Below are 24,168 nucleotides of genomic sequence, written 5' to 3'. Positions count from 1 at the left end.
AAAAGTCTTACTATAAAAATACAACAAAACATTTTCTTACGACCTTACGTGAATTATTGAGACAAAAATGCATTATGAAGAAGAAAAGCACCTGCTATTAGAAGCATTGGTGCTAACGTTAGCATCAAGCTACATCTGACAATTTATGAAATTATTAATACACTTTTACTCAAAACTCACTTTAAACCCCGATCGAGTGTTTATAATAACTTCCTTTAGCGATCAGGGGTGGAATTTGGTCGTTTACTGTTGTAAAAATATGTTATTTGTAGCCTTTTTCATCGCTGCACAAGTTAGCATTTCCGATGTACATTTTCGATTTTTTTTATAAAAACGCCCCAGATCTCAAGAAATTCTCATACCAAGCTTTACTATCGTAATCGCGGGTTTATTATTCGGATATTTTGTGTGTACAGAGGTGTTTCAGTGTTGTTTTGGCCAGATAACTACCAGGAAGTGTGCAGGAAGCATGTGACACGATGGGGCGGTGTCCAGATATGAAACTCTAAGATTGACGTTTGAAAGACCCAATCAGAGTCTGAGTCACACACCGCACGAGCTGTGACTACTGCACGCACACAGAGATCGCTGGGAGAGGCTGTTTATCATCTGATCGCGTAAATCCGTGGAAAATGAATAGAAATGACGATTCTGTCTGAAGAAATATGAAGTAAACATCAGTAAATATATCCATATATCTCCGCAGATATGCATCTTTGGTCTGTAAATCCTTATTGACGCTGTTCAGTGAGTCTATGTGAACACAAATAAACCGCTCTTGACGTGACTGAATATGAGTGAGTTGTGAATTTCTATTCAAAATGTGGCATAATACGGATTTATTATTTTGCACTCCTGACATAAATCACTAAATATCTGTCACTGCAACAATGTTTTATCAAAATATTGGTCAAATATCGAAGCTAGAGTCTTTAAACTTTCCATTGATGCACAGTTTGTCCAGATGAAGTAAGACAGTGATGTTTAATGTGCTGTGAAAGTGAAACAATAATAAACTGGGGCCGTCAGCGATGTTTGCACGCAAAGGGTTAAACACCACCCATGTTTCAAATCATTGACAATAGCCTCTGCTCTGACAGCCTGGTGGAAATATCATCGCATCACAAACTCCAATCAGGCCCCATCTGAACTCACCCCACTCTGGAATAACCCTGATTTCACAAGCAACAAAAAAACACTAAATTTTCATAAATGGGCACAAAAGGGCATCTCACATTTAAAGCACATTTTTCAGTCTAACAACTTTGTTTCATTTTCTTAGTCCAGGAGTACGGTATCGGGAGTAATCAATTCTTGTATTATCTGCAACTCAAATCAGCTGTATTATCCAAAATCAACAACAGAACTATCAACACTCATCTTCCTACCGCATTAGCAGATTTAATTAATATATCCTCCCCGAAAAATATACTTTCCAAAATATACAAATTATAGCTAATTCAAATAAATCTATAACTTTACCAGCAATCAAATGGAAAGAAGACCTTTTGATTGCTCCTGATACCGACTTCTGGACTCAAATTTGTAAAAATATTTATTCAATGACTAAAAACGCCAACCTTCAGCTCATACAGTATAAGACTCTTCATAGAACACACTACGCTGGGGAAAGGCTGGCTAAAATGGGATTCACATCAGGAATTTGCTCACACTGCTCACAAAGCTGTCCGGATACATATATCCATGCAACATGGCCCTGTCTACCCATTAAACACTTTTGGAAAGACGTCACTGAATCCCTGTCCCGCCTCCTGGGCTGCCGCATCCCATTATCCCCCTTACTCTGTTTACTAGGTGATCTATCAACTCTCAATCAGGAAATAACAAACACAAGGATGCTCCTTGTAGCCTTAGCCATCGCCACTATCTTCTTGAACTGGAAATCCCGAAGCACTATTCACATAACACACTGGAAAAATTTGCTCATAGACTACATCTCCGTAGAATATTTTACACCTCATTACAACTGTGTATCGGGACCTCAACACTCCAGATCAGACCTCATCCAACTATTACAAATCTGACTCATCCCGATTAATTATGTATTCATTTATTATTATACATTTATACAAGGTTTTAGTAATATTGTGAGTATTTTCATTATTATAGTTATTATTGACATTATGGTTATTAATATTTTAAATATCATAGAAACATTTAACAGTGATGGAATGATGGCGATGTGATGATAATTTGCTTGATATAAGGGTGGTAATGGTATAACGTATATATTAAATGATTAAAATAAATAAATGAATAAATAAATGGATAAAGGAAATGATGATGATAATAATAATATTGATATATAAAATATAAAAATATAACCAAATCAAGTCAACATCTAACACATACCACACATGATTTTAATGCACCAAATGCTGATTTTAATGCACTTCACCTTCTTTTTAATGCACCACCTTAGTTTAGGCATACATACAAATAGTAACTGTAAAAGAAAGAGAGAGAAAAAAAAAAAAAGCACACTGACACACACACAAAAAAAACATAGGAGAGGTGTGGTATGTGGTGGGTGCATGTCGCACGTGTGTGTATTGTTGTTGTTATTATTATTATTATTATTATTATCATTATTACCACAATAGTTATTATTGATATCACTGTCGCCATAAGATAAAAGTGTTATCATAATCGCCATCCTTAGCATTACTATTATTTAAATTTTTTATTTAATTTTTTTTTTTTTTTTATTACTATTGTTGTTATTATTATTATTATTACCATTGTTGTTGTTATTATATTAATATTGATATAACTATTGCAATTGTACTTTCAATACAAAATGTTATCATCATCGCCATATTTAGTATTACTATTATTACTGTAATTATTGTTGCTATTATTATTGATATGTTGTTATTATTATTATTGTTATTAATAATTTTATCAATATCAACATCACCCTCACCACTAAATATAATTATCATTGTTATTATACATGCTATCACTATTTAAATACTATTTAATAGTTCTAAATATTACTATTATCATTTGTCGTTGCTGTTTTTTGTTTTTGTGTTCTGTTGTTGTGTTATATGTTTACTTTAAAGGCTTAAATATATTTAAAAAATGCACATTTAGGGGGCTCCTCTTTTGGTGAAAATTTTAGACCGCTTTCATCAAAACATTGATTTATTTGACTAATTCCATTGAAAAAGTGAAACTTGTATATTATATTCATTCATTACACACAGACTGATATATTTCAAATGTTTATTTCTTTTAATTTTGAAGATTATTACTGACAACTAAGGAAAATCCCAAATTCAGTATCTCAGAAAATTTGAATATTGTGAAAAGATTCAATATTGAAGACACCTGGTGCCACACTCTAATCAGCTAATACACACAGAGTGATATATTTCAAATGTTTATTTCTTTTAATTTTGAAGATTATTACTGACAACTAAGGAAAATCCCAAATTCAGTATCTCAGAAAATTTGAATATTGTGAAAAGATTCAATATTGAAGACATCTGGTGCCACACTCTAATCAGCTAATAAACTCAAAACACCTGCAAAGGCCTTTAAATGGTGTCAAGCCACTCTTGAACAACAGACAGCATCAGAAGCGTCTAAAGACAAAAAGGACTGGACTGCTGCCGAGTGGTCCAAAGTTATGTTCTCTGATGAAAGTAAACTTTGTATTTCCTTTGGAAATCAGGTCCATGAGTCTGGAGGAAGAGAGGAGATGCACACAATCCATGTTGCTTGAGGTCCAGTGTAAAGTTTCCACAGTCAGTGATGGTTTGGGGTGCCATGTCATCTTCTGGTGTTGGTCCACTGTGTTTTCTTAGCTCTGCTGACCAACTTTATGGAGATGCAGATTTCATTTTCCAACAGGACTTGGCACCTGCACACAGAGTCAAAGCTACCAGTACCTGGTTTAAGGACCATGGTATCCCTGTTCTTAATTGGCCAGCAAACTCATCTGACCTTAACCCCATAGAAAATCTGTGGGGTATTGTTAAGAGGAAGATGCGATATACCAGACCCAATAATGCAGAAGAGCTGAAGGCCACTATCAGAGCAACCTGGGCTCTCATAACACCTGAGCAGTGCCACAGACTGATCGACTCCATGCAACGCCTCATTGCAGCAGTAATTCAGGCGAAAAGGAGCCCCAACTAAGTATTGAGTGCTGCACATCCTCATACTTTTATGTTCATGCTTTTCAGTTGACCAAGATTTCTAAAAATCCTTTTTTTTTGTATTGGTCGTAAGTAATATTCTAATTTTCTGATATAATGAATTTGGGATTTTCCTTAGTTGTCAGTTATAATCATCTAAATTAAAAGAAATACACATTTGAAAGATATCAGTCTGTGTGTAATGAATGAATATAATATACAAGTTTCACTTTTAATGGAATTAGTTAAATAAATCAACTTTTTGATGATATTCGAATTATATGACCAGCAAGTAGTAAAATCAGAAGTAGTAAAATCAGAATAAACATTTCCTACTGACATCACATTCAGCAGTGCGGCTCTAACTGTGCAGAAATCTTGGTACTGTGGATGCACTATCGCCATTTATATCAGCTCCTTTAGAAGACAGAAATCTGACCAGACACTCAGACTATGCGTTTTTCACCGCAAAATCCGAAGTACTGGCACAGACTGCACAGGGTACACCGGAAGGATCCACATCCATAGACACTGATAGTTTGCACGTACTTCGTGTACATTACTCACATTTTCCACTAACCTTCCACCACTTCTTCTTGATGAGCGAGCCACATTTCAGACAAGATAGCTCTAGCAGAATGTACCTCAGGTGCTTAGGGAAATTATGGTCACCAGAACCATACTAATATTCCACACAGTTTACTGAGGCTTGAATTTCCAGAAGTGCTGAGAAATCATACCTCAGCACAGATAAAACAGATTTCAAAAACATGGGCAGAACCATTATAACAGCACAAATAGTTATAAAGCCAGGAATGCGATGGCTTGCCGTGCAATATGCTGCCACCTTTTTTTAATTTTTAAAATCCCTTCATTATGAATTTATTACTGATAAAACTGAATGCCTTGGTTTTTTCTGTCTACATGGACAGACAATGCATCCTAGAGGCTGTCTGGCTGCAGAAATCTGATTAGTTTCCAGTTTCCAGCTTCCATTAGGCTGGATTTACTCAAGGACATAGCATCAAGAAGACTTTCAATAGTTTCAAAATGACCTCCAATGTTTCCCAGTCGGGTACTAAACAAAATATTTCATTCAAATGTGTTTTTGCTGAAGACAAGGAAAATTTCTGCTGATGCAGTTTGTTTCTTCTTTTTTCTTTTATCACAAAGATGCAAAAAGGTTCTATAAAATTACTCAAAATGTACTGACATACTGTTATGCATGTAAACTATTTATACATTTTTTTATTTTGTAAAAAAAAAAAAATCTTGTTTGCAAAAGCCGTTTTTTTTTTTTTTTTTTTTTTTTACATCTCAATCGTTTAACAATTTGATTGACATCAGTGGTTCTAGAGGAAAAGTTACGAATTATATTATGAATATTGTGCATATGTGCAAAAATATGCAAAAAAACTAGGTCTAGTTCGCAAAAGTATGTTTTTCATAAACTTCAAAATACCTGAATATTTGAGATGTCCATTTTTGTCTGGCATCAGCCACTGATTCCAACAACATAAGACACTTGAGGCTGTGACTAAGTTATGAGTGATTTGGTACTTTTGAACACTGCAGCGCCCAACTGTTACAGCCAACTGGGATTGAACCTTGATCCAGTGGTAGGCAGTTGGAGTACTACCTTCCCTGTACATTTCAAGTCTCTATGACTTATAGTTTGGTCTGCTCAATAAGGTTTTACATGGGGATTGCTGATCTTTGGTCATTCTAACAATTACAGTAGGGTTTTAGTGTTACATGCTTGAACTCCTAAAAAGCATTGCTATGGTCATCACTATCCTCTTGCAATAGGACCAGCTGGATGGCAAAAAAAAATATATATTAGTAATTGGAATCAAATAACAACTATACATTTAGCAATACTAGTACTAATTTTACAGAAAACTGTAAAATTACAATACGGATAATGATTTATGACTGTGTGAATCAGGGATATTATATTGGTGGAAAATCACTGGTCTGTGTTGCGTTTTCAAGTGCAAAGCACTTGTAGAGATGGATTTTGTGTGGAGAAATATACTGTAAAAAAATAAGACATGTTGAAACCACACCATGCAGAGTAAACAAGTGAAACCAAGCCATGCAGTTTTGCTGTTGGGAAATTACATTTAGTGACATGCCACAATTGTACCTGGCCCACTTGATGAAGTATGGCAGATGATTGAGCAAGTTGAAAGTGTAGAAAGAGTAGCGAGTGATCTCTGTAATCGTCCAAACTACTACGAACAATATCACACTCTCCTCATTCTGAATCTTAGCGTATGTTTAAAATAAAAGAAAAAAAATAGTAAAATGTAAAAGCCAATTTAGAGATTGTACACAGGTTAACAGTGAATAGTTTCCATAATTCACACTGACATGCACACTTACCTGTCTGATGCTGTTTGTAACAAACCAAACCATGAATATCCGAGAACATACTTGGACACCAGTCACAATTACAGATGTCCGCACAATTCCTTTAGCAAACCAAAATATTACATAAAAATAGCTCTATATATATGAAATAAAATTATTATATAACATTTTAAAATGCAGTACATACCAATAGCACAGTGTCCAACCTGAAATAAAAACAGAAGTAATGAGCTAAGGAAATTTCTTTTATAAAAAGAATGAGCACAAGAAATTAAGACAGATTCAGAACACAGATGCAAGCATGCTAGAAGACAAACAGAAATTCTTCAATGAACTCATTTTGATGTGGCATGCCATTCTGCCCAGTCCCATAAGTTAATAAATATCATTGATAACATTTAAGTCACCATATTTTAGCCAAGTTGTGCGTAATTTTCCTTATAATATTGCCTTTGGGTGACAGTTCCTCATTTTTTACAAAGTATTATTCTGAGTACAAAAATGGAGTCCATACTATTGTACACCACGAGCATGTAATATTGAATGTGCGGCTCAAATATGACATTACACAGCCGCCACATGACCGACATTCAATGATGAAATATGGTTGAAATAAGGTCTTTTGTTTTAATGTTGAAACAACATTTATACAGTATTTAAAGCTGAATGATTGAAAAACAGTCGGCACATGACCAACCTTCAAATGTTGAAATATGGTTCAAATAAGGTCAGTTGTTATTTTAACATTGAAACATCGTTAATACAACGTTTCATTTTGAACGGTTGGAAAACAGCCGGCACATGACCTAGACATATGCAAGTATTTGGTAATGCGATATATCACGGTAATGAATATGCACAACATTGTTATCTTGGGTACATCTAAATAAAGTGAATAATTATATATTACAAATTATTCCGAATTTGGAATGCAAATTAAGAAGACGTTTTCCATCAACTGGTCAAAATGCACAACATCACTGTATGCTGCTCGAAAGACGCATGTGTGCTCTGATGTAAACAAGCACGCATGAGAAGCACCTGGGGGACCACGTGAGAGACTACTGAATGAAAACACATTCATTCTCTGACAACAGATGGCGCTGCAGAAAATGCGGCCCTTTCCCTGGAAACCCCATAAATAAAGCAGCTGCTCTACTTTCTAAAACATATTTAAATAATTTTAAATAGTCATTCAGATTTGTGTATTCACTATGATTTTCATCAAAGTGCCAAATACTTAAGTATTTAGAATTAATAGGCTATTTATTTATTTTTTTTTTTTTTTTCATTTTAATCGGGACTACAACATGCCCCTAGATATTGTTTGAAAGTGTTTTGATTTTTTTATTGTTCATTCACACTTTACATTAGGGCTTCATTAGTAAACATTAGTTAATTCACTGGTTCACATAAATTGCCAATGAAAAATTCTTCTGAACATTAATTAAGTTCAATTCATTTTCAAATCATCATATCGTCAGCCCGTGAGATTGACAATACATGATATTATCTTACATTGGTGGGGCAAGAGTGAGACTCTTTGTTTTTGTCATAGAATAACTATTTGGTGTTTTAAACTGTACAGGTGCCCGAGAGAGAGCCTACTAATCACCAATAATCGAAAAAATATACTTTCAAACAAACTTATAAACTAACATTAAATATAAAAATACTGTATTTAAAACAGCTAGTTCACATATAGTTGGACGCAACTGTCATATCGCGCATCCTGTCACAAATTTGCTGCATCTGCGCACAAAAGTTATCAGTATAAATGCAGGGTTTTTCCTACAATTAAAATTTTTTGGCAGCCACCAAAACGATTTTTTTGTCCCGCCAAAGCCATATTTGATCTGTAATTGGGTTTTGTGAGTGAAGCAGGCTACTGACGGAGTGACAGAGAAAACGAGCACAGCGCCCCACCCACTCTCCGTCTTAAGTTCTGTCTATGCTCTCTCTCCCTCGCATCAAAATCAACTCATCTGGAAGACCGAACACATGTTTCATGTGGTGCATTCGGAGAATATTTTGGCTGAATTACCGAGAAGGGTCTGTCTGCAGACTGCAAGACGGGGGCGTAACTTGAAGTAGGAGGCGTAACTTGAAGTTGTTCAAATCACACAGAACCACGCGAGTTCTCAAAACAAGATTTTGTCGGGATGCGTTCGAAACCGCATACCCTTTAATTAGGCATTTTTGTCAATAAGAACTAACTTAACGTGCGCTAAAAGAGTATGTACTCTACAGCCTAAATGCATATGTATGAAGTATGAATGCAATTTGTATATCATCATCCGCTATGTTGATCATGTGACCTACAAAGTTAAAACGAGCACAAAAACTTAAAAGATATAAGTGACAGGTATAATTAATGTATTTGTAAGTATCTTGATAAGGAAGAACATTGCCCATGTTGTAGTCTTGTTGCAGAAACGGCTACCTTTTTATTTTGTGATTGTAGTATAGCCAATGCTGTTGATTTTAATTTTTTATAACTAATCACTAATGTGATCAAATGTTATCCTTAAAGCATTTTTTTTATTATTAGAAAACCCAAAACTGTTATCTCTTGAATATTTTTTTCAATTATTTTACATGAAAAATGTTTTTTTTTGTATAGTATCTCATACTATGATGAAAACATGATTTTTATTTTATTTACTGTTTTATGGCATTATGATTGTTTATTGTTAGATACAACCGTTTTACCATGATCTATTATGTAATAATTTGGCATTAATAATAAAAAAGAGGGTCAGGTGCACAAACACTTCACAGCAACAAAGGGTACGTCGATCAGCTGCTCGAAGATCTCACCTTTGGAGAAGACTGTTGATTTGATACTCTAAAAATGTAAGTATTACTACTCGAAAATTAACATTACCCCATAATGAATTGCATATTTTGCCCACCCCAACAAGCAATAATAACGATAAATGGCAACCAATAATTTTATAATTTTTTTAAAATTACATTTTGGTAAAAGAAGCAAAATGTATTTTCTTTTGTGACATAGCTATACATGTCTATATACAAGTTAAACAAATGCAGTCGATGTGAATACATCAATTTTCAGTCAAGCAATTAATACATGAATGGATAAAATATTTATATTTAATTTACTGAGAACAAAAAACATGTCTAAATGATTAAAACAATGTATAAAAGTTAGCATCACAATAAATGCATACATGTACAAGTCAACAACACATGAAACAAAGCTTCATTCAAACTTATTGTTCTAACAATCATGTATTTACAGATGGTGAAGCTAACATCCTCCTGCCATCTGAACACAACTGATACAGTTCTGCTGCTGCACTTCACAATCGCATTCTTCTCAATTGAGGAAGACCATGATGTCGGCTCTCTGAACCACACAACCTTGAAGCGAGAGCAGAAGAACACGTGCAGGACAATCTGACTGCTGTGTCTGCTCCAAACAATCGTGTGCCTGCAACCCATGAGCTCGACTACCTGAAAAACATTTACACAGACTTTACAAGTACATGCATTGATTTATTACTTTTGTAGTGGGCTAAACCACTGAAGTGGTTCAAATATATAAATAAATTATATATTTATCCAAAGTGACTTACAGTGCATTCAGACTAATAGTTTTTACCTAACATGTGTCCCCCGGTATTCGAACTGAGGATGAAAACACCACAGCAGCATCTGGTCCTGATGAGACAGTAAAGGGCAGGTGGAGTGTGTTATGGAATTTTTTTGTTTTGTTAATTTGGCATTGATTGCATTAATCTTATTTAAGTATCTTTTTTAACATACAATGAATTAGGTAGAATATATAGTCCATAGGGACATGGAGTTATTTATGTAACTTGTGCATGTTACTGCTTTAGATTGAATGACAACATTTAAGGGGAAACTGTGCAGCAGAGACGGACAGTTTTTGAGAGTAACCAGGCATCTACGATGAGATGTGCATGAGATGTGCATCTGTTATGATGTGCACTGAGCAACATGATTGGCTCAAAATTCCTAGTCTGTCCTTCAATGTATCTTTTTACATTCTATAAAAAGTGGTCTGTATGTCTGTGTGTTATCTCTTTGCACACAGACTCGGAAGCTGTGTGTAAACCAGATCATTCTCTGCAGAGAATTAAAGCAAAACTCTGTTTGGTTTTTCATTCTCAGTCTCTACAAATTGTTATTGAATTAGAATTTCCACAACAAGTGATGGAGCGTCTCATCTGTGACTCTTGATCATTTCCAGGATGATGCTGTGGTCTTCTCCATCCTCAGTGCACACACCAGTCTACATTTTCATGTCCTACAAAAATACACATACACAATACAAAACGTCATTACATTATTCTTTTTTTATTCAGGTTTTCCCTTTTTTTCACCTTTCCTTGCAGGTCCTGCTCCACCACAAAAGATCTGCAGCAAATGCACAGAAATCAAGAATAAGAAAAGAGGTGTAATAGTTGTTTAAAATTACATTAAAATAAAATACAACTTGATTTAAAATGTTTCATTTATTTTTGTAGTGTACTTACACAAATCCTTTAATGGCAGTATCCTTCATCAGTGTCTCTGCAGCAGATAAACACACGTGTCTCATCTGTCCCTGTAACATCCAGACAAGAGTCAGTCTCCTCTGTCATATATCTGTGATATACTGCATTTACATGTTGAGATAATAACTGATGTAAATCACTTTTTATCCAACACAAATGTTCCTTAAATTATCAATATTGCAAATGGACAAATAAAATAGATAACTGATGTTTAGTTACTTTATGTAGATTTGTTTGTTTACATGACTTACACTGATCTAAAGCAGTGTTGACAAAAGTGAATTCTACACATTATCACACACACATCACTCAGACACCTGTTTCATGTCTGTTAGATGTGCTCATCTACAATTCTTATCAAACATTATCCAGTCAGATCATAAACAGACATTTAGTAATAGTCTTCAAGAAGTATATATGGTTTATGTAAATCCACTATTGAGTCGTGTACTTAATGGAGCTCCTCCGTTAGTTATGCATTATAAAACATGTTTACAGCAAAATCACAAATATGCTATATTATGTAGGTCACAGACAGGTTTAGATTAAGCCTGTGAAACCGGAGGATAGCGTCTTTAGACCTTTTGGTTATAGGTTGCTTACTTTAGGCCTTAGTTTTAATAAATTATTAACTCCAAAAACAATACCACTTTATGAAAATGACTTATACACTTCAATTTAAATAATTATTTCGGGAAAAAAAATATTCTCACCATTGTCTCTCACAGCAAGCTGTCATATTCGTCTTCTTTCCAGTTTAACGGCGGTTGACATCCAGCTTGTTGGTGCATTACCACCCTCTTCTGTTCCGGTGTGGATCAGATAATACGTTTTCCTACTAAAACGTACAAATCTCTCACATTGTCCCCTAACATTAATATCTACACACACATAAAAACCTAAAAACCCTGCCTCCCTTAAAACGTAATCAATATTCTGTGCCCTAATTAAAGCCGCCATATTGACAACAACTTATCGTTTTGAGATCTCGCGTGGTTCTGTGTGATTTGGACAACTTCAAGTTACGCCTCCTACTTCAAGTTACGCCCACTTCAAGTTACGCCCCCGTCTTGCAGTCTGCAGATGTACACGCTTGGAATTACTGCTGGGTGAGAATTGCAGTCAAAACAAAATTTGCCTTATCTTTTCTTACAACTTGTGACAAGCATTTCACACATGCAGCTGACATAACTTTAAATAAACGCAAAACAAATTAACTATATTTTATATATATATATATATATATATATAGTTAATTTTTTTTGCGTTTATTTAGATATATATATATATATATATATATATATATATATACAGTTATGAAGTTTTTTGTATGTGTTGAATTTCCTAACAGCCAGGATTCCCACACAACATGTCCACTAAAGTCCGATTCATGACCTAATGACTCCTTTGAGGCGATTCATTATAATGAATGGTTAAAGCCGGAGTCACCAGCCCGTCGAACGCGGTCGACAAGTCGATCTTGGAAGCATTTTAAGTCGCCTGGCACCGCAGCAAGAGCCTCTGCTGACTGTGCGCGCACCTCCCAAAACAGACAAGACATTTATGCTTGACGCAACTGTTTAGACTGAAAACCAGACCATACAACTGATTTAGAAGCGGGTGCCAGTGTGACGAGATGTACTAATATCCGTCTGCTCGGGCATGATTGTTTTAGGCCTGTAATTGATTGATTATTGAGGTAATAGGGGTGGCACCGTTCGCTGAAAAAAAAAATGTTCGGTTCAACCACACACGGTTCGGCACGCGCTTCAACTTAAATCTGACAAAGCATCTGTAATATCCTCTGTAATATTGCTTGTTATAAATGGCACGTAAAAATCAGTTTCAGGGTTCAGCTAATAAATGTTTATGTTGATGCATGTGCATTCTGGCTTCGAAGACATTACAAAAACAAATCATTCACTCTTGTTCAACGCGAATGCTGTATATGAGCAGTAATTTATTCCGTCATCTGGGTGCTGATATCTGTGTTTAAACTAAACTCATTTAAGCTTTGTTAGTTAAAACATTTAAGAGCCAGAGGACACGAGCATGCGCGTGCAGTGTGAAGATTTGTGCGTGAGCTCGTCCGAAGCGCGTAAACGCGCTCCTCGGCATGCGCGAAAATATAATCTCTCTGAAGTATTGTGTTTAAATGGACAAATTCACACAAAAATCATGTCAAAATGCCTGTTTTAAGTATCCTACAGCAGACATAGCCGGCTGAACGTAGGCCACTGTATCAGTGCATTCTCTTAAAGTGACAGTCTTTATATTAATCGAACAACAACAACAAAGAAATCGCTCCCTGCTCCTGATTAAAAAGCTAAGTTTAATAAAGAACAATCTTTAATTTATAATCAATTTTACATTTGATTACATTATTCATTTTCTGTAGCTAAAAATTAATGTAGGTCTGTAACTTGTGTGAACATATTTTTGAAGAATTGAAGGATGACTGTTGTCATAATATTTTGTAAGTTAGTTGCAATAACCTGAGTATTTCCATTTTGAAGTGTTTGAAATATGTTTTAAAAGGGAAAGTGAAACAGTACATTATTGGCTTAGGCCTGTAATTGACTGATTATTGTGTTTATATACGAGTAATAAGCCTGTGGAAATACTTAATGTTATATTACTGTTGAAAATGTTGAATTATAGTTGGCAGTTTGTATAGTTATATACTATTTGTAGTTAAAAGTTAAAGCAATTGGTCTGCCCGTCAGTGTCTGAATCAGTGTATAACAAATCATTACTTCTTAGAAGAACATACACATCTGTAATGAGAAAGTAAGTGTGCTTACCCCATTTAGCAAGAGTATTTAGTAAAATTTAGCATTAATAAATAGGCCTATGACAATGTGTAGTAAATAACCTATAAAATCAATTAAAGTTAGATTGGAGTGAGATGAAGCTAGATCAAAGCACAAAGCAAGCTGTTGCTAGCTAGCTGCTAATTTTCTTAAATTTTATATGGTAAAAAATTACACTATTACATCTTTTAATACTATGTTTTTAATGCTACTTTTTAATTGATATGATTATACTAAAATAATTATCAAGTCTATCAAGAAAGGATTTTATCTTTCTAAACTATAAAAGCCAGTCGTGGTAAAATTACAGCTTTTTTTGCAAAGAGGGCAAGAAAGGATGACAGTTATCATTTTTTCACTAATAAAGAGGATTTGAAAAAAAAATCACAAACTGTTTCTTTGTATTTATTTTAAATGTAACATTTATTGTCAATATTGGGATCATGTGGGTACTACGGTACTCTTTGCTGTGTGTGGATGACCATGTCGGTCATCCACCACCGAAGACCAATTCTGACCCAGGAAAAACCCTGAAATGTTATTTTGTGTTTTGATTTCATCCGTGAGGGGCTGCCGCGCTGTTTTGAGTTTATTTTGATTATTAAAATGTGATTTGATTTTCCGCCGGTTCCCGCCTCCTTCTTCCCGATGATTATGAAGTTTTATTTTTACATTTGTGCCGAAAACCGGGAGAAGGAGGGACGCGCTGCTGAAGATCCCTCGCTGTTGTGGTGAATCTGCAGTGTCATCGAGCAGGGGAGGAAGTGTGCCACCATAGACGCTCGAGGCGGTGGGCTGGAGTGAGTTGTCAGGGACAGACAAGCTCGCTGCCGGCCGCCCGCGATGTGGAGGTGCGGCTGCCATCCGTGAGGGAGTGGAGGAGTCGGCACCATTCGCCAGGGGGCTGGAGCCTGCTGCCATCCTGGAAGGAATCCGGAGGAGCAGGGGACGTGGGACTCCTGCCGGCTGCCCAAAATTGGAGGAGCTGTCGCCGTCCACCGGGCGGCAGAGGATTGTTGTGCCGTCCACCGAGGGCCGTCCAGTGCTACCACCAGGTTAGGATATAAAACAGGAGCAATGACAGTGAAGGACGAGAGAGGACCAGGACTGGATTTATTTTGTGTTTTGGTTTTGTTTGCTGTTTTTGTCTTTATTTTATTATTAAAGTGATTTGATTGTCCGCCGGTTCCCGCCTCCTTCTTCCCGCGAAAGAACATTGTTACATTCATATATTTGGAGTAAAGTTGAATTGAACTGATGCATCAGTTATACAACGCTCCAGACCGCGTGTCCCATGACGAGCTCGATGCACCAGAATTGAAACAAGAATGAGATGCATTCTAACATAACTGTGGCATTAAACTCAGTTGGGGCTTGTTTAAAATATTGCACATATATAGGCCATTCAGATTACTTGTTAAAGTGCAATGAAATACCTTCTATCTGCAGACAATGTACGTCTGTTTATGGATGGAGACTTTGTAGTGGTCAAAACTATGTATATGTATCACATTATAGTGCATATCACAATTCTATATAGCATCACATTATAGTGCTGTGTGCATGAAAATAATAACAAGGTGGCAGAGCAAACTTACCTAGTCCTTCTACGTCATCACCACATAGTGAATGTTATAATTAAGTGATCAGTCTTTAAGAGAAGGACTACTTGAGAACCTCTATGGATGATAAGTCTGCTCTGCTGACTTGTTATTATTTTGTCTATACTTTATATGTAATGCCAAGAAAGAGTTAATCTTAATCATGAATGAGAAGAGTGCGTTGCCGTGTACCAGCCATTAAATGTGTGGGTCACCAACTCCTCATTTTCTATCTCTTTCATTTCATGGATTTAATGAGTTATCCAAGTCAAGCGTTACAACTTCTTCAGCGACTACAGGCTCTAATCCCCCTTTGCGCGCGAATGTGTGTTTGTGAAATGCAGTTCTGAAGTGAAATAGCTGGGCAGTTTAAGAGCTGAATTATAATAGGCCGCCTAATTAAAAAAAATATAATAATATTTATTATTATTATTATTATTTAATACATACATAGGAGAATGAGCCTAATATCGTCTTGACTATCAACAGAGACATCTGCTTACGTCGATATCTTTGACTATCATCGATACACGATACAATCGTCTATTGGCACAACCCTAATTCCAATTTTTAATGAAAGTTGCAACCGTGTTATTTAATGAGCTAACATGAACTAAGACTTGTAATTTTTTTTAACAAAGATGAATAACTTCTGTAGGAAATGTATCTACTGCTCATTGTGAATGTAAATGCATTAACTAAGGTTAGTTATACCTATGGGTCTTTATAGTTTTTATAGTGTACATTTTATAGTGTAGTTTTTATACTTTAATATTGGTAAACCGTTTAACTTTATATATTTTTCTGTATTGCTTTATTTTATTTAAATGTTCCATAATTTTGTTATAAGAAAAACATTATTTAACCTGTTATTAGTGTATTATAACTAGGGGCTGCACGATATTGGGAAAAAATGACATTGCGATATTTTATTTAAATGTTCCATATTTTTGTTATAAGAAAAACGTTATTTAAGCTGTTATACTGTATTATAACTAGGGCTGCACGATATTGGGAAAAAATGACATTGTGATATTTTATTTTTCTGCGATATATATTGCGATATGAAATCTAATCTAATTTTTTCTTACAAACAAAAATGGGGTGAGCAGATTTACATTCTCATTTTAAATGATTTAAACATCGACACCATCGTGTCAATTGATTAATATGCACGAGGGAGAGAGAGCAAGACAGCACTCGTGTTGTTTGAAGCGCTCTCTCTCTCTCCTTCTGTCTCTCTCTCTCGCATGCTCTCTCTCTCTCTCTCTCTCGCGCGCTCATCACATTCGTCAACGGATAACGGAATAACGGATCAACTACGACAGCCTACATCGCAAATCCTGCGATGTGACTATCATGGATTCGTACATCGCGATATCGATGCTTAAACAACACATTGTGCAGCCCTAATTATAACCATGATAACCGTCAATACCGTGATAATACCATATACCGTAATGAAAGCATTAGCAATTAATCGCAACAGAAAAATCTGATACTGGCTTATCCCTAACATGACCAACCTTCAATGCTGAAATATGGTTGAAATTAGGTCAGTTGTTGTTTCAACATTGAAACAACATTGAAAAATGTTAAATGGTTGAAAAAGGTTAACAAAAACATTTGTAGATCAACATAATATATATTTTTTTAATAAAATATTTATGTTGAATCAACTTAATGTCTTCAACAGCATAAAAAATAAATGACTTTTAAATTATTAATATTAAATTAATATTATTTTTATTATTTTAATAGGATTTTACAATATTTTAATTATGATACCTATTCTAAAATTTAAAGGTATATTTTAAATATTATCATAATTAACAACAATATACATTTTGCTGCATCACACTGAAACAATTCCTATCGGTTGTTTTACTTTATTGCTTTGATTGTGATTGGTTAATCTCGCTGTCATCTAAGAAACTGGACAATGCAACTAAATTTGAAAATATGATCGCTATTATTGTCTCTCTGTGAGTGAGGCGGTTGCCTGTGAGCAGCTGCTCATAGTAACTGTTTGGTCAGTCCTGAATGATTTAATATTTGCCTTTTATTTTTTTTTATATTTTTTTTTAGCGAATTTGAGTCGTGACATGTCAATGGAGAACAAAAACTGTAATGTGAACACAAGAAGGGTCAGGTGTGTCTTGCCCTGCAAACATACTGGCAAAATGAGGTAAGAAAATAGCTATCTTTATTATCTTTCCAAAATAGTAAAGTATAACGTTTCCAGAGTTTACGAAAGGACATGTAACCTGCAGAAGATAAATACCTGTGTGTGTATTTTTGTATTACGTTATCACAGATACTCAAGTTAAATGCTCATCTGGTGTTGTTGTGTTGCTGGTAAGTGTTTTGTTAATGTCTGTCTTTTAGAAATTTTTCCAAATTTTCCTGATATGAATCCCATGCATTAGGTGTGTTATATATGTTCAATTTTTTTTGTTTGTTTAATAGATAAAATTATTTCGTGTTTTCTGAAATATATAATTGCAAATGTCAGTACATTTTAAATCAGTGGTTCTCAAAGTGTCAGGCTCCCTCTAGTGGTTACACAGAGGAATCAGTAAAATAAATATAAATTAATGTTAATACATTTTTATTTAATCTGGGTAAGGATGTTTTTTTTTTTTTTTTTTTTACATTAACATTTACGTACAGTACAGTTATATAACTTTTGTTACAACAAATTTTAATTTAATCTTTAAGTATTTCATTTACCTGAATAAAATCCCAGTGCAGTGTTAATGTTCAAACTTTGAATTTACAATGTTGAAGTGTCTGACAACTATGAATATTCTTATTAGGAATAAAACTGCCTCATTTTTTAACTGTGCAGAGCTGTAGCTGAATAGTTAGGCCTACTACGCTGCTGAAATTTAATGTTGGTCATTATGGTGGTACTTAGAGAGCCAAATATTTTCTGAAGTGGTACTTTGTGTAAAAATTTTGAGAACCACTGGTTTAAAGAAATGGTATAAAATGAAATCCTGCTTTTTAAGTACTTTTCAGTAAACCTTTTCTTCTTTCCCCTTGTAGAGTCATCAAGGATCCAGTTTATTTTGGGCAAATTGGTAAGAAATTGTTCATCTGCTACATTGCACTGTCAATTCTGTAAATTATTCACTGACCTTTTGTGATAGGTTGTGATTTTACTTAGTTTAATAAAAATTTACTTAATTTGATCCCTCGTTAGAAAATGTTTCCCCCCTCAGGGGGCCCCCGGAATTGTCCTAACCTTCCCTCCTGTTACAGGTTCCATTCTTGAACTGTTCAACACATTTTCACTGCACAAATGTACAAATCTCTAGTAATGAGACACATTAGTAAAACATGTTTTTTTACAGAAACTATAGTCTTCCACCAAAATAAAAGATAAAAGTACAAGAGTTTCTCTTGCAAGTGCAGCACAAAATATGTATATTATTTTACAAAAACCTTTAAAAATGATTGTATTTTAATTGTTCTTCTAAAGGTTTTTAACAATACATCCATGCACAAACACTGCAAGCTAAAGTTTGGGGTTATTTTCATCTGTTTTATACAGTATGTTTCCAAAATAAAACTACTGTTATACCATTTTGAGCATGTGATAGTTTATTGAAGTTGATTGTAAAGCTATTGCTGCCAGTCATTTGATTTTTAACCTTTATAATGTACAGTGTTGATCTAAATGCAAACTAGGTTCTAAATAAACATACAGTTGTATATTCACCCATGTTGAAAGGTACGATGGTGAAATAACATTGTGTTATCAACGTTGATTCACTTTGCAAAATCAACACCTAATTCACTGTTAATCCAACATCTACAAACGGAGCATAATTCACCCCTGATGAAGGTAAGATAATGAAACAATATCGCAAATTCAATGGTCAAACAACAACACAATTTCAACAGTGAATCAATGTCACAATTGATCCAAATTTGCAAAATCGAAAGGTAATTCAGCGTTGATTCAACCATGGTACCGAGGTTGTTTCAATTTTGAAATGCCAGCTGGGTATGCTATGGAATTATTCTTACTCTTTATTCCATAGGTTCAGAGCACAGAACAGTACAACAGGAAGTAAACAACAGTCTGTCTTCTATATCTACTTCTATATATGCCTAGGCTGACTCAGAGGTAAGGTTACAAAACTTGAATGACAAGCACCATCTAATGGTCACACTTAACATACCACTTGCATTCAATGCAGTGAACTAGTGGCACTGCACAAACCACTGGACAGGCAATTCACTTGTCCAACAATTTACAGTGAGTTGAGTGTTCATACACATAACTTACTTTATTTAAAACATCCACAGAGCTCATAATGAATGGTGAATACCATTCAAAGGTAAACATTACTATGCACAGCTCTCTTTAAATGGCAGAGGACTTAAAGTTAACATTCTGAAAGGTGCATGTCATTACTGTCTCAAATATGGCTATTTGCAATATCACACACAAAATCAAATGCTACTGCACCTTTTTTGAAGAAATTAAGTAATAATAAAAAAAAAAAACTAATAATTTGCTTGCTTGCTTTTTTGTAAATTGAGGACCCACATATACGTGTGTAGCTGTTTAGATGTAGCAAAATGCATAAATTAAAAAAGAAAAAAAAATCTAATATCTGTGTCACATTTATTTTTGAATGTATCTGTGTCTTTTGTCGGGGGGCTAAAACACAATAATTCTCATTGGGTTTAAAGCCCAGGTTAAGATTTTCTTTTAATAATATATATATATATATATATATATATATATATATATATATATATATATATATTTGGTTTTTTTTTTTTCAAAATGAATGATGAGGATGTACCACTCATGATTATGTGATCGTAAATGCCAAAGTCCACTTGTGTGAGGAGTTTTTTTTTTTTTTTTTTTTTTTAGTATTATCACTTTCTTGTAAGTGTGCAAAAATGCAGTTTGGAATTAACATTTAAAAAAAAAATTATCTGCAGATTGAGGAACTCCAACATTTCAAAAATATTAAAATAACATTATAACGAAATAAAATAATATAATGTTCTCCCAATGATTAACCCACAGGATAAGGGACAAGCCAAAAATTTGAGAAAGACCATATGATTGTTTTTTTTAATTCAGGAATTAATCCCACATTATTACCTGAGAGTAACTCATTCAACAACTATAGATACAAAGAGTTAAAAAAAATCATAGAAGAAGGTTTTTGTTTTCCTTCAAGGTGGTGTCAAAAATTAGGGTAAAAAAAAAGTGCATGTTTATATCACAATGGGGGTTAAAGGCAGCTGATCTTACCTCTAGCAGTGCAAATGTCTGGAAGAATTTAAGTGTCCTGGCAATATTTCTGTACAAGCCTTTATGGGTGCCTTTCTGGAGGTAATACCGGACCATGGCAACAGCCAATACAAGCCACCTGCAATAAAAGACAATACAAATAAAAATAAATTAATTAATAAAAACTAATAAAAACACCAAAAATAATTAAAAAGCATATAATGTAAGGTTGTGCTTTTCACCTTATTTCCAAGTTAAGATACAGTTCATACACATTATAAAGTAGTTAGTCACTTAAAAGTATTAAAGTCATTGCACTTAAAAAAAAAAATAAATAAAAAATCAAAGCGAGGTTGCGATTCTGAACATTTTAAATGCATTAACTGTAAAAGTAAAATTCACATACTACGGTTAATATAAAGAGTAGCCTACTTAACATGTTTTGGGACATTGGTCAACACTTCTTTTTCACAAAAATATACCCTTTTAAGTCCACACCCGTTTAGAGCACGTAAGTTATGTTGAATTGAAAAACGGGTTCACTCCGCTTTCATTACAATTATCCCGTCTTTTACTTTTCCTAGCTGCATTTTGTCTGTCGAGCATTTCGCCATGCCGGGCCAGAGTTTCAGTGTCAGCGCTAAACATATCACTGCGACAGTTGAGGAGAAGGGGACGACACGTGCAGTACAGTCAACCGTATTAGGAAAAGCTGAGCATGCTTCGGTAGCTGTTAAGAATATTCCTGTTACTCTGTAACAGCTGACCCTTTATAAATCAAAACTAACAATTATGTACGCGCACTGTGAGTGTTTAGCGCAAGAGACTATCGTGGACGCTTTTAAAGTTAACTTTGGTAACTTAACAATCGAATGATTTACAATGGTCACACTATAAACAGACACACGGCTGCATTCAGCAAGTGAATTAAATAAAAGCAGTTCAGACTTAAACTTTAACCAGCAAGTACCCGGCTGTCATGGCGATATTGTAGAACGTGAGCCATGCCGTTGCGATGGCGCCTTTCGTCCGCTTCTTGTTGTTGGTTTCTTTCTCCTCAACTGTTCCGTCCTCCTCGCCAGACGCCATGGTACCGGGTACAGACTGCGAAAGTCACAAAAACGTTGCGCCAGCACAGCTGTCGGCGGGGGCTGGTCATCCTTCCACGGGACCCTTTTTGGAGGCTTCATTGGCTACTTCATGAGTGTCAACGGAGGAAAACAACTCGCTTGACAGATCATGAACATCGGTCAAATACACCTCCAAAATGTCATAAGGATTAATTTAATCATAATTAACTAGAATAAAATAACATATAAAATTAAATAAAAATAAAATAAACAAATACATGCATGCATACTATGTCACAAGGTGGATGTTTTATATGATGTATTTGCAGTGATGGAAACTTAACCAAGGTAAGTAACACCCTGTGATAAAACTGTTATGTTGCAATAAATGAGTGTCTTATTATGTTGTGCACTCTCTCAAAACTTTTCGTGTTTTTATTGCTCCTTAAATCGATGTTGGATTGTTAGCAGAGGACTTGCTAACATGAATAAGATCATTAATTGTTCAGATAGCACTTCAGTAAGTTGGCTTTCTCAAACCAACTTAAGTTTAAATAGGATAACTTGTGTCAAGCCAACATAATAATGATGGTAATAAGTTTAAATAGCATAACAGTATGTTGGCTTGTGCAATGCCTACATAATAATGGTAATAATCATTTTGAAAAAGCATAACAGTATGCTGCCTTGTGCCATTAGCATGCTTGTAGCATGATAAGCAAGTTACTATTATGTTGTTAACATGATTAGCAATTTACTACCATGATGTTATTATTAAGGGGGGGGGGGGTGAAATGCTATTTCATGCATACTGAGTTTTTTAGACTGTTAAAGAGTTGGATTCCCATGCTAAACATGGACAAAGTTTCAAAAATTAAGTTGTACGTTTGAAGGAGTATTTTTGGAACAAAAATTTGTCACAAGTTTCGGAAAGTTTTTTTCGAGTATGGCTCTGTGTGACGTTAGATGGAGCGGATTTTCTTAATATGGGTCCTAAGGGCACTTATGCCGGAAGAGCGCGCGCTCCCGTATAGCAGAGCACTGAGAGCACAGACATTCACTGATCAGAGCGAGAGCATCGCGAAATGTCACAAAAGAAGTGTGTTTTTGGTTGCCAGGGCAAGACAACCCTGCACAGATTACCAAAAAAAAAAAAAAAACAGCATTAAGGGACCAGTGGATGGAGTTTATTTTTACAGAGCATCAACGGAGTTGTGCAAGTGTTTTTGTTTGTTCCCTGCATTTCGAAGATGCATGTTTTACAAACAAGGCCCAGTTTGACGCCGGATTTGCACATCGTTTATTTCTTAAGGATAATGCAGTCCCAACGAAAAAGGGTCACAATTGTGTGTTGGAACCGCAGGCGGTGAGTAAAACTGCTTCAAATATCTCTGTGTTGTTAACTTAGCTATCGGCGTGTAATCACATCAAGTAAACAACATGCAATGTTGTCATCAAACTGCACTTTCCACATGTACAGCTTAAAAAAAAGACAACATAAAGTGGAACTTAGTCATTTTCCAAAACCGCTAAGCAAATATATACAGTTTCAGTACATACCACATAGAGACGTCGTTGCTGATGCTGCTCTTGTTAAATTTCAGCCTCTGGATCTGATTCTGGATCATAAATATACGCTGAATCTGACTGTTAGTCATGGTTTGTTTTGGATGTTTTTTTCCTCACGGTAATGTCACAGCTTCCAAACGCTCTCAACGCAAAAGCTTACTCGCGCTCGTGATTCTTTAGCTCCGCCCACACGTCACGCCTCCAGCCGGTCGTGTTTTTCCAGGAAAAATCGGTACAGACTATCTTTCTCTTATGAATATAATAAGACAAAAGACTTTTTGGAGTTATGAAGGATGCAGTACTACTCTATAGGTACTCAAGATTAACAGGATATTGAGTGAAAACGAGCATTTCACCCCCACCCCCCCACCCCCCAAGCATGATTAGCATGTTACTTGCATGTTGTTAGCATGATTAGTAAGTTACTAGCATGTTGCTAGCACGTTTCTAGCATGAACAACATGTTAACACGCTGTTTGCATAACTAAGTTAACATCTAAGTTAACTAAGTTATCATTTTTTAGCATGTTTCTAGCATGATTGGCAAGTTACTAGCATGTTGTTAGCATGTTTCTATGCTAATTCAGCTAAAACCAGTTGATTCAGTAAAATAAAATAACAAAAAAAAAACAAAAAACAGATAAGACCAGCCTGATCTGATAAAAAAAAAAAGTGTCCAAAACCACTTTAAAACACATTGTAACTTCGCAATCTGCAGGAGTCACCTTTTTGTTTAATCAAATGGACATTAAAC

General features: G+C 35.0%; 1 protein-coding gene and 1 long non-coding RNA gene across 2 annotated transcripts in view; both read right to left on the bottom strand.

Moving 5' to 3' along the window:
- The window catches only part of hacd1 (3-hydroxyacyl-CoA dehydratase 1), a 62,184-nt gene extending 40,240 nt beyond the window's left edge, over positions 1-21,944 (bottom strand). The window contains exons 1-5 of the mRNA XM_026247038.1: positions 21,746-21,944; positions 20,797-20,914; positions 6,733-6,751; positions 6,558-6,646; positions 6,319-6,440 (exon numbers count right to left, since the gene is read on the bottom strand). Of these exons, the coding sequence (XP_026102823.1) occupies positions 6,319-6,440; positions 6,558-6,646; positions 6,733-6,751; positions 20,797-20,914; positions 21,746-21,864 (467 nt within the window). The 5' untranslated portion in view covers positions 21,865-21,944. The remainder of the gene's footprint in view (positions 1-6,318; positions 6,441-6,557; positions 6,647-6,732; positions 6,752-20,796; positions 20,915-21,745) is intronic.
- LOC113074278 (uncharacterized) lies at positions 10,655-12,289 on the bottom strand. The gene is made up of 3 exons (XR_003280624.1): positions 11,806-12,289; positions 11,072-11,142; positions 10,655-10,952 (listed from the first exon to the last, which is right to left on the bottom strand). It is a non-coding gene; the product is annotated as an uncharacterized LOC113074278 (long non-coding RNA).
- Positions 21,945-24,168: the final 2,224 nt, after the last annotated feature.

The sequence above is a fragment of the Carassius auratus genome, unplaced genomic scaffold, assembly GCF_003368295.1.
Source record: "Carassius auratus strain Wakin unplaced genomic scaffold, ASM336829v1 scaf_tig00014207, whole genome shotgun sequence".
Lineage (NCBI taxonomy): Eukaryota > Metazoa > Chordata > Actinopteri > Cypriniformes > Cyprinidae > Carassius > Carassius auratus.
Note: the sequence above shows the minus strand (reverse complement) of the source record. Positions and strands in the feature narration are given on the sequence as shown.